Source organism: Mobula birostris, chromosome 18 (assembly GCF_030028105.1).
Source record: "Mobula birostris isolate sMobBir1 chromosome 18, sMobBir1.hap1, whole genome shotgun sequence".
NCBI classification, from domain to species: Eukaryota; Metazoa; Chordata; class Chondrichthyes; order Myliobatiformes; family Myliobatidae; genus Mobula; species Mobula birostris.
Genome location: NC_092387.1, coordinates 36,379,611 through 36,391,612, shown reverse-complemented (window position 1 = coordinate 36,391,612; position 12,002 = coordinate 36,379,611). Strand labels below are relative to the sequence as shown.

Here is a 12,002-nt window from a genome sequence, read left to right as displayed (position 1 = left end):
TCCTTTAAAAGAACAAATTTCTGATTCACTTTTTAACTCACTGTCCCTTTGTAACCATGTCTGCTTGTTCAAGACTCCCCCATCCACTCTTTCATGATCCTTTAGTATTTTACAAGTTTGAGAGAATCACCCCTTATTCCTCTGGACTCCAAAGCAGAATTACATTGATGAAAACCAGCTGCCTTATCACTGGAGCTTTAATGTGTTTGAATAAATTAAGCAGATTAATCTCTTTAAGAATTGACGTCTCTGCTGTGGGCTAAGCAAAGCTGCAAGTAAACAAAGCCAATTAGAAACAGCATAAAGTAGGGCAGAGCTATCAAATAATTGAAAAACACATGTCACAAAACAGAAAACATTTATGTGCTACTTGTTCTCATCTGTAGCTGAATTGTCTGCCAGCATCCATGTAAGTCTAATCAACAGGTAACAAACTGCTGATCGGATACGGTGGATTGACAATGTATAGTCAACAGAAGTTCCGTCTCCTCAGTCAGAAGGTGAAGGGTTCAAGGCCTCTTCCAGGCGCTAAGTGGCTGATTGGAAGTGAGGACATGATCTCCAAAAAGTAGATTAATAATCAGCAATGGATTCTCGAACAAAGAGTATGCTTGCTATCTTGGTGGTGGGCTCCCTATCTCAGAGTCAAAAGTGACCCACGTGGAGTACAGATTCGGGGTTAGAGGATTTCAGTACCCCTGGAGGATTTTTATAAGCAGCAAAAGGTGCTGAAGAAAGCTGACGTCCTGAGTAATCTTGCAGTGTGTTTCATAACAGAACAGACATTACAATACCAATACAGATATTCAGGTCACAGATATTCATATTACAGTTTGTGATTAGTTTTCCTTTCACTTGAACATTTTATCAATCAGTAAAGAATGGGTGGTGAAAACTGATTCAGTAGTAACTTTCAAAGAGTCGCATTGTTCAGATACTTGAAAATTACAGAGTGATGATGACGGAGCAGGAAAATCAGAACAAAAAGCACAGGGGTGGAGGGGACACATTATTTCACTCAGCATCAAGTAGTAGTGTCATTTCATGCAGTTGTTCAGCTTTGCAGTCTGTAGCTACTAATCAGGCTGGGAATTATATTGCAAATTTGATAATGATAAAATGCATCCTGTCAGTATGTAACCAAGTCAAATTACTGCATCTGTTGTAAATCTGAAATAAAACAGAACATGCTCGAAACACACTGCAAGTTGAAGAGAGAAACAGTGAGTAATTCAACTCATATCCCTTCATTGAATCAGAGCAATGTAAACACAAAGGGGACTTCCTGTTAGCTGCTTCCAACCCCCTGACCTAACTCGGGTGATAGATAGCTTACAATCAGAGGCACCCGCAAATGGTCATTCAAGTTATAGTTCCCAGTCTTCACCCATCCCCGGTCTGAGAATGTCTACCATTTTCATTGCCAACAAAAAACATTCGCTGGTCAGTCAGTATCTGTAAAGTCGGATAGCCTTTCGGATGTGGATCATCCATCAACACTGAAGGCTAAGCCAAATTCTGTATACAGTAAAATGTTAAGGAAATGACAGATACTTTGTGAATACTAGAGAAATTTCTTTCTCATTTAGCCAAAAAAATACTATCTGTCCTGTTTTGAACTGTAAGGGTTAGACAAGCCCTTATATAGATCTCCATGAAGTTAATTTAAAAAAACTTAGAATTACATGTACTTTACTGTAAACGATAGATTATACAGTCCACCCAGTCAAACAGGTGTTTACCCGAATATGAGAAATTCTGAATCCAAAGCCCATTTTTGTCTTTACCCTTTGCTCTTTTGCATTAACCACCCATCTAAATCTCTTTCATTTAATTTTATAGCCATATTCTCTTTCTCTGGGCCCTTCAACCACGGGCTCCCATCAAATTATTGTGGCAAGAATAAAGAAATGAAGCAGAACCCTAGTAAACTATAGTGGGAGGAAGGAGGAGGAGAGGCTCCACTTTCAACCTGGTGTGTGCCCTGAAGTTTTGGCTGTAACACAGTGGTGTTCCCTACAAGACACAGTTTTCAAGGGATACACAATTCTGAAACATGGCCTATTCCTAAAAATAGTAAGTTCAACCCAACCTTCTCCAAAAGGGATCATATTCCTCTTCTTCTGAAGAAGTCTTCTTGAGTGCTTTAATGCTCTTGGACTTTGAAAACAGGAACTGGGCAATGAGGTTCATATTTCCCACGAGATGTGGACACAGAATACCACACAGGAGAAAACTGATGTTAGCAGATACTTGTTCTCTTCAATTCTTTTATATAAAAAAACAAAGTGTTGCACTTGAACTGATTTCAACTTCAATGCCACCAACCTACTTGCGATGACTGTAGGTGACAGTACTGCTGCTATTATTTAAAGAGATTATTCTACCTGTCAAACCGTCTCTATCAATTTGACAAATCCTCAGTTACATCTAACCTCCTCACTGAGCAGCGCTGCTAAAGCTTTGAAGATTTACTAAGAAGGGAGCTCAATGAGGAAGTATTTCTAAGATGATTATTTATAACTGCACTCCGTTTAATGCACAGAATTACAGAATCAATTAAATATTTGATGTTTTAAAGACATTCTTATACTCAGGACATTCCAATGCCTCGATAGGTAAATAAGCTGCTTCACATTTTGGATAAAGTTAGAGTCAAGGACACAGAGCGCACAGAAACAGACCCTTTCACTCAACCATGAAAAGAGGTGTCACAATTATCTGTGGTATTTTTAGAAAGAGTCCACTCTAGTCAGTATTTAGGGAGAAGGGTTCCTCTGTACTCAGTGTTTAGGGAGAGAGATTCTATTATTCAGTAAATATGGTAACTTTTTTTCCCACAGTGAATCAAGCCAGAAAAGGCAAATTCAACTCTGATTCCTGATTCTGATTGTGAATGAATGTTTGTGTTGGTGCTGCATGTGATTGAAGGATCCCATTTCCGTTTTGCAGGTTGAACCTGTGTTCAAAGACCTAGAACAGCCACTTGGGTGAAATGCTGCAGATCCCGTGATCCCTTGCGTAAGTGCATCACAGCACAAACTAGAGATCTAGAGATACCACAAACTGAGATGAAATAACAATATTTCTGAATAAATTAAAAGCCTTCATTTCACTCCTACCATATTGTTACAAATCCAGTATTCCATGTCCTCAATGCACTTCCTCAACTGACAGAAACCAAGAAAAATATTAATTCAACTGTTTTAGAAATCCCACTTTTACCACCAGTGTGGACACCATCAGATTAATCTTTCTACCAGGATAAGAACTCTTAAGGGGATAAAGTCTGTGGTAGGCTTCTCTCCATTCTCTGGGACAGTTAACCAGTACGCTGGAATAATAATCCAATTTATAAGGCACGCCTCTAACTCATTGTAGTCTTCTCTGCAGTCCCACCAGAGCACAACCAGTCAATGATTATTTGTCTGCTTTGAAGTTGCATTTACAATGTCAGAAATATTCCAGACAATTTGTACACAGGAAGAACCCACCGTTAGTGAGAAAGGGCAGTTAAACTGTTTTAAGTTTATATTGGTTCTATGATGGCTTTGGGCAGCATACCAATTATAAATGACACTTCTACCTGAAGGAGCTGAGGTTTTGGTTTAACTCATCATCTGAGTAACGATAGCTAGAATGCTGTACCACTTCCTCAGCATGGCCCTCTCTGCTTTCGTGATCAATTGAACCCAGCGTTAGGATTACTAATCCAGTGGAATAAGTATACATCGCTTTAATCTGAATCAAAGAATGCTTCTCATGGATAGAAAATGGGATTAATGTAGGATTCGACACACATGACTGTGTGGCTAGCCATAGCTCAAATGCCATGTATAAATCTGCTGCTGATACAACCATCATTAGCAGAACCTCAGATGGTGAGATGTACCAGTTAGTTGAGGAGTGTTGCAATAACAACCTTGTATTCAATATCAACAAGACCAAAGAGCTGATTATGGAAGGGTAAAACGAGGGAACACAAACCAATCCTCATAGAGGGATCAGAAGTGGAGGGAGTGAGCAATCTCAAGCTCTTGGGTGTCAATATCTCTGAAGACCTAACCTGGGCGCAACATACTGATGCAGTTATAAAGAAGGCAAGACAGCAGCTATATTGCATTGGGAGTTTGAGGAGATTTGTTTTGTCAACTAAAACACTCGAAAATTTCTATGAATGTACAGTGGAGAGTATTCTGACTGCCTGCATCACGGTCAAGTATGGGTGGGTGGGGACTACTGCACAAGATCGAAGTAGGTTACAGAAACTAGTAAAATTAGTCAGCTCTGTCATGGGTACCAGCCTCCGTAGTATCCAAGACATCTTCAAGGAGCGGTGCCTTTGAGAGGTGGCGTTCATCATTAAGGAACTCCACTGCCCAGGATGTACCCTCTTCCCTTTGTTACCATTGGGAAGGAGGTACAGAAGCCTCAGTGATTCAGGAACAGCTTCCTCCCCTCTGCCTTCCGATTTCTAAATGGACATTGAACCCATGAACACTACCTTACTAGCTTTTTTATTTGTTTTTTTGCACAACTTATTTTTAACTTAACTATTTAATAGACGTACTGCTGCTGTCAAGTTAACAAATTTCACAACATATGCTGGTGATATTAAACCTGATTCTGACTGGCATAAGGAGGTGGTCAGCATGGACTCAGTGGGCTGAAGGGCCTCTTTCCCTGCTGTATCTCTCTATGTTTCTATGATGCCTATCATTTAGTGTCTGAACAGTCACCTTCTGACTGCATGTTAAATACCCTTTGTCTCTGCAGAATCACGAGTCAGTAAGAACAAAGCCAAATGCTACGGGAAATGTTGACTCAAAAGAGGAAAGTGCCAGAAAAACTCAGTAGGCCATGTAGCACCTGTACTGAGAAAACTGGCAGCATTTCCTTTCTGTGAACCTTAGTCAGCCAAGAGCCTCAGCAATAATCCAGGGCATGAGATGAACTATTGAAATTATAAAGCACTCTTCACTTCCTAAGCCTTATATACACGGACACAAAAGATCTAAGAGACTCTGCAGATACTGGAAACTGGAGCAACACACACAGAATATAGAGATGGAAAAAAGGGATCAGCCATGATTGAATGGCGGAGCAGACTCGATGGGCCAGGTGACCTAATTCTGCTCCTATGTCTTATGGTCTTGTGGTCTAAAAGTGCTGGAGGAACTCAGCAGGTCAGGCAACATCTATGGAGGGAAATGAACAGTCAATATTTCAGGCTGAAACCCAAAACACCTGATGAAGGGACTTGGCCCAACTTGCTGACTTCCTTTCCCTCCATAGATGCTGCCTAACCTGCTGAGTTCCTCCAGCATTTTGTGTGTTGCTCAAGCCTTACATGCATTTTCTTTTTCTTCTTGAGTGAATTTACTACCTCTCTCAACAAGCAAGGTTCCCTGATGTTCCCATCCTTGTCCTTCCTTCTTACTGGAAAATATTCTGTGCCCTGTGCATGTCAGATGTGGACTTGCCCAAGAACAATTACTTAAATTAACTTTCCCTAGTTCCTGCCGAATACTCTCATTATTTGCTCTGCTCCTATTTAATACTCTCCTGCAAGGTCCATAAATATATTATTAACTTAAAATTAAGGAGGTTTAAGCACTGTTTCCTACTTATTCTCTCACTAAGGTCAGTCATCTGGCTAGGCTCATTACCTAACACCAGGTCTAGTATGGCAACCCTTTTGTTGGACTATCTACATATGTATTGATTCAAGAAACTCTCCTGGTTGTATCTAACAAATTCTGCTCCATCTAAACCTCTTGCACTAAAGAGGTCCAGTCTATTTTAGGGAAGTTGAAGCCACCCATAAAAAACAACGCTGTTGTTTTTACACCTTCCAAAATCTTCCCCTCAATGTCACCATGGTTAATGGAATGTCTGTAGTATTATCCCATCAGAGTCATTGCACCTTTCTTATTTTTGAGTTCTACCCATATAGACTCAGTAGATGAGCCCTCCATTATGTTCCCTTCACTATCTTTTCTAAAATATCAAAACCCTGATACATTAAGCATCTATTCCTGACCCTCGCTCAACCAAGTCTCTATTATGGCCACAACATTATAGTTCCATGTATTGATCCATACTCTGTTCATCGCTGAACTTAGCATTCCTCGTATTCAAATGAACGCACTTCAACCTGTCATCCCATTGTGTCGATTGCTCTTGCCTGTTTTACTGATTGAGACATCTGCCTTCCTTTCAATCCTTCCACTTTCTGACCTGGTTCTCTCGCTCCCCTCCCCCTGCCAAACTAGTATAAGCTCTCCTGATAGGAGTATTAGCAAATCTTCCGGCCAGGATATTGGTTCCCCTCCAGTTAAGGTCCAACCTGTCCCTCTTGTACAGGTCATCTCTGCCCAATGATTTAAGAACCTGAAACTCTGCCCCAGTACCAGTTCCTCTGCCTTTCAATTAAACTGTTTATATTCCTGCCCTGATTAGCATGTGGCACCAGGAGTTATCCAGAGATTATTACCTTCAAGGCCCTGCTTTGCAGCCTCTTTTGCAACTTCCTATACTCTCTGAGTCGGGCCTCTTCACCCTTTCTCCCTATGTCATTGGGGCCAATGTGCACTGCAATCTCTAGCTACTTCCCCTCCCTATTGAGAATGTTCTGCAACCACTCTGAGACATCCTCAAACCTGGCACCCAGGAGGCAACACACCACCCCGGTGTCTCTTTCATAGACACAAAATCTCTGCCTGTCCCCTTAACTATCAAGTCTCCTATCACTATTGCTCTGCCAGATTTGCCCTTCTCTGCTGACCCTTGGAGCTGCCCACAGTGCCATTAACCAGGCTGCTGCTGTGCTCTGAAAGGTCATCTCCCCCTGCCCCACCCCAGTAGTGCTCAAAGGGGTATAGTTGTTGCTGAGGGGAATGACCACAGGCGAACCCACTCCCCTTACTTCTCCTGCTGGTCATCCTTCTATATGAAGCCTGTATCTTGGGTGAGACCACGTCAGTAGAAGTCTCATTTATGAAGCCCTCTGTCATGACCCCTGAGGCTTGCCATAGACGTTGAGCTTCTCTAGTTTTTGAGCACCTGTATTTACTAATCAATATCTTAACTAGAGTTGTTAAGCCCTTGTTTTTTTAGTTTAATCTTCTCAAGTTAATTGTGGCTGCACGTATTTCCCAGATTCTATGATTATTTCAAGAAGTCTTCCATTCAGTGCCTTTGTATCCCACTGTAGCCCTCTTGGTAACCCCTCCTTGGTTTGTTTCCAATGTTGAGTCGAGGGCCTCCGTCAGTCAGAGTTGGCCATGGATGTTGCATTCTAGCTCTCTAGGTACACAAGCCTGGACAGTACAATATAGAAACATAGAAACATAGAAAATAGGTGCAGGAGTAGGCCATTTGGCCCTTCGAGCCTGCACCGCCATTTATTATGATCATGGCTGATCATCCAACTCAGAACCCTGCACCAGCCTTCCCTCCATACCCCCTGATCCCCGTAGCCACAAGGGCCATTTCTAACTCCCTCTTAAATATAGCCAATGAACTGGCCTCAACTGTTTCCTGTGGCAGAGAATTCCACAGATTCACCACTCTCTGTGTGAAGAAGTTTTTCCTAATCTCGGTCCTAAAAGGCTTCCCCTTTATCCTCAAACTGTGACCCCTCGTTCTGGACTTCCCCAACATCGGGAACAATCTTCCTGCATCTAGCCTGTCCAATCCCTTTAGGATTTTATACGTTTCAATCAGATCCCCCCCCAATCTTCTAAATTCCAATGAGTACAAGCCCAGTTCATCCAGTCTTTCTTCATATAAAAGTCCTGCCATCCCAGGAATCAATCTGGTGAACCTTCTTTGTACTCCCTCTATGGCAAGGATGTCTTTCCTCAGATTAGGGGACCAAAACTGCACACAATACTCAAGGTGTGGTCTCACCAAGGCCTTGTATAACTGCAGTAGTACCTCCCTGCTCCTGTACTCGAATCCCCTCGCTATAAATGCCAGCATACCATTCGCCTTTTTCACCGCCTGCTGTACCTGCATGCCCACTTTCAATGACTGGTGTATAATGACACCCAGGTCTCGTTTCACCTCCACTTTCCCAAATCGACCACCATTCAGATAATAATCTGTTTTCCTATTTTTGCCACCAAAGTGGATAACTTCACATTTATCCACATTAAATTGCATCTGCCATGAATTTGCCCACTCACCCAACCTATCCAAGTCACTCTGCATCCTCTTAGCATCCTCCTCACAGCTAATACTGCCACCCAGCTTCGTGTCATCCGCAAACTTGGAGATGCTGCATTTAATTTCCTCATCCAAGTCATTAATATATATTGTAAACAACTGGGGTCCCAGCACTGAGCCTTGCGGTACCCCACTAGTCACCGCCTGCCATTCTGAAAAGGTCCCGTTTATTCCCACTCTTTGCTTCCTGTCTGCTAACCAATTCTCTATCCACATCAATACCTTACCCCCAATACCGTGTGCTTTAAGTTTGCACACTAATCTCCTGTGTGGGACCTTGTCAAAAGCCTTTTGAAAATCCAAATATACCACATCCACTGGTTCTCCCCTACCCACTCTACTAGTTACATCCTCAAAAAATTCTATCAGATTCGTCAGACATGATTTTCCTTTCACAAATCCATGCTGACTTTGTCCGATGATTTCACCGCTTTCCAAATGTGCTGTTATCACATCTTTGATAACTGACTCCAGCAGTTTCCCCACCACCGATGTTAGGCTAACCGGTCTATAATTCCCCGGTTTCTCTCTCCCTCCTTTTTTAAAAAGTGGAGTTACATTAGCCACCCTCCAATCCTCAGGAACTAGTCCAGAATCTAACGAGTTTTGAAAAATTATCACTAATGCATCCACTATTTCTTGGGCTACTTCCTTAAGCACTCTGGGATGCAGACCATCTGGCCCTGGGGATTTATCTGCCTTTAATCCCTTCAATTTACCTAACACCACTTCCCTACTAACATGTATTTCGCTCAGTTCCTCCATCTCACTGGACCCTCTGTCCCCTACTATTTCTGGAAGATTATTTATGTCCTCCTTAGTGAAGACAGAACCAAAGTAATTATTCAATTGGTCTGCCATGTCCTTGCTCCCCATAATCAATTCACCTGTTTCTGTCTGTAGGAGACCTACATTTGTCTTTACCAGTCTTTTCCTTTTTACATATCTATAAAAGCTTTTACGGTCAGTTTTTATGTTCCCTGCCAGTTTTCTCTCATAATCTTTTTTCCCCTTCCTAATTAAGCCCCTTGTCCTCCTCTGCTGAACTCTGAATTTCTCCCAGTCCTCAGGTGAGCCACTTTTTCTGGCTAATTTGTATGCTTCTTCTTTGGAATTGATACTATCCCTAATTTCTCTTGTCTGCCACAGGTGCACTACCTTCCTTGATTTATTCTTTTGCCAAACTGGGATGAACAATTGTTGTAGTTCATCCATGCAATCTTTAAATGCTTGCCATTGCATATCCACCGTCAATCCTTTAAGTGTCATTTGCCAGTCTATCTTAGCTAATTCACGTCTCATACCTTCAAAGTTACCCCTCTTTAAGTTCAGAACCTTTGTTTCCGAATTAACTATGTCACTCTCCATCTTAATGAAGAATTCCACCATATTATGGTCACTCTTACCCAAGGGGCCTCTCACGACAAGATTGCTAATTAACCCTTCCTCATTGCTCAAAACCCAGTCCAGAATAACCTGCTCTCTAGTTGGTTCCTCGACATGTTGGTTCAAAAAACCATCCCGCGTACATTCCAAGAAATCTTCTTCCTCAGCACCTTTACCAATTTGGTTCACCCAATCTACATGTAGATTGAAGTCACCCATTATAACTGCTGTTCCTTTATTGCACACATTTCTAATTTCCTGTTTAATACCATCTCCGACCTCACTACTACTGTTAGGTGGCCTGTACACAACTCCCACCAGCGTTTTCTGCCCTTAGTGTTACGCAGCTCTACCCATATCGATTCCACATCCTCCCGGCTTATGTCCTTCCTTTCTATTGCGTTAATCTCCTCTTTAACCAGCAATGCCACCCCACCTCCTTTTCTTTCATGTCTATCCCTCCTGAATATTGAACATCCCTGAACGTTGAGCTCCCATCCTTGGTCACTCTGGAGCCATGTCTCTGTGATCCCAACTATATCATAATCATTAATAACAATCTGCACTTTCAATTCATCCACCTTTTTACGAATGCTCCTTGCATTGACACACAAAGCCTTCAGGCGCTCTTTTACAACTCTCTTAGCCCTTATACAATTATGTTGAAAAGTGGCCCTTTTTAATGCTTGCCCTGGATTTGTCGGCCTGCCACTTTTACTTTTCTCCTTACTACTTTTTGCTTCTACCCTCACTTTACACCCCTCTGTCTCTCTGCACTCGTTCCCATCCCCCTGTTGTGAACTAACCTCCTCTCGCCTAGCCTCTTTAATTTGATTCCCACCCCCAAACCATTCTAGTTTAAAGTCACCTCAGTAGCCCTCGCTAATCTCCCTGCCAGGATATTGGTCCCCCTAGGATTCAAGTGTAACCCGTCCTTTTTGTACAGGTCATGCCTGCGCCAAAATAGGTCCCAATGATCCAAAAACTTGAATCCCTGCCCCCTGCTCCAATCCCTCAGCCACGCATTTATCCTCCACCTCATCGCATTCCTACTCTCACTGTCGCGTGGCGCAGGCAGTAACCCCGAGATTACTACCTTTGCGGTCCTTTTCCTCAACTCCCTTCCTAGCTCCCTATATTCTCCTTTCAGGACCTCTTCCCTTTTCCTGCCTATGTCATTGGTACCTATATGTACCACGACCTCTGGCTCCTCACCCTCCCACTTCAGGATATCTTGAACACGATCAGAAATATCCCGGACCCTGGCACCAGGGAGGCAAACTACCATCCGGGTCTCTGGACTGCGTCCACAGAATCACCTATCTGACCCCCTTCCTATCGAGTCCCCTATCACAACTGCCCTCCTCTTCCTTTCCCTACCCTTCTGAGCTACAGGGCCAGACTCTGTGCCGGAGGCACGGCCACTGTCGCTTCCCCCGGGTAAGCTGTCCCCCCCAACAGTACTCAAACAGGAGTACCTATTGTTAAGGGGCACAGCCACCGGGGTACTCTCTATTACCTGACTCTTCCCCTTCCCCCTCCTAACCGTGACCCACTTGTCTGCCTCCCGTGGCCCCGGCATGACCACCTGCCTGTAACTCCTCTCTATCAACTCCTCACTCTCCCTGACCAGATGAAGGTCATCGAGCTGCAGCTCCAGTTCTGTAACGCGGTCCCTTAGGAGCTGCATCTCGATGCACTTGGCGCAGATGTAGACGTCCGGGAGGCTTGGAGAGTCCAGGGCCTCCCACATCCGACACCGAGCAAACTGTTGCCCATGTAGCAAGCTCCCCCTCTCCACACATCTGATCACCTGATCAACCCAAAGGAACGGCAGAGACCGATACAGTTTGTACAACGGTGTCGCAGGAGTTGCCCATCAACATTGAACTCAATGTAAGACTGCCTCAAGGACTTCAGCTCCAGATATTTCCCCTTAGGGTTTACTCCCAAAGCCTTCCCCGTGAATGGGTATAGCCACAAGGCAGCAGAGGTTTGAGATCAAAGTTTTCCTTCTCCTAGATGAGCTGCCAACCACGGCTGATGAGCCAATGAGTTTAGTTGATTTTAGGTTACATGATTTAATGAAGTCCAAGGATCCTGATATGCCTGACAGTCTGCTGCTTCATCAGTATGTTAAGGAAAATTATCGTTAACCATTTTTACTAATGGATCAAAAGAAGACATAACTGGGAATGCTGGTATGGCTGTTTTTGTGCCTGAATTACAGGTAACAATAAAGAAACCTCTTTCTAATCATTTATCAGTATATACAGCAGAATTCATTGCCATCATTTTGAGCTTACAGTGGGTGGAAGAAATTTGTCCTTGCAAAGTTGAAATCTGTTCAGATTCATTTTTGGTTTTGATTAATTTTAAAATAG

The 12,002-nt window shown here is 43.1% G+C and overlaps 1 protein-coding gene across 1 annotated transcript in view; it reads right to left on the bottom strand.

Moving 5' to 3' along the window:
• The window catches only part of LOC140212254 (L-threonine ammonia-lyase-like), a 45,517-nt gene extending 41,785 nt beyond the window's left edge, over positions 1 to 3,732 (bottom strand). The window contains exon 1 of the mRNA XM_072282973.1: positions 3,587 to 3,732. Coding sequence (XP_072139074.1) covers positions 3,587 to 3,732 — 146 coding nt within the window. The remainder of the gene's footprint in view (positions 1 to 3,586) is intronic.
• Between the last annotated feature and the right edge of the window lie 8,270 nt (positions 3,733 to 12,002).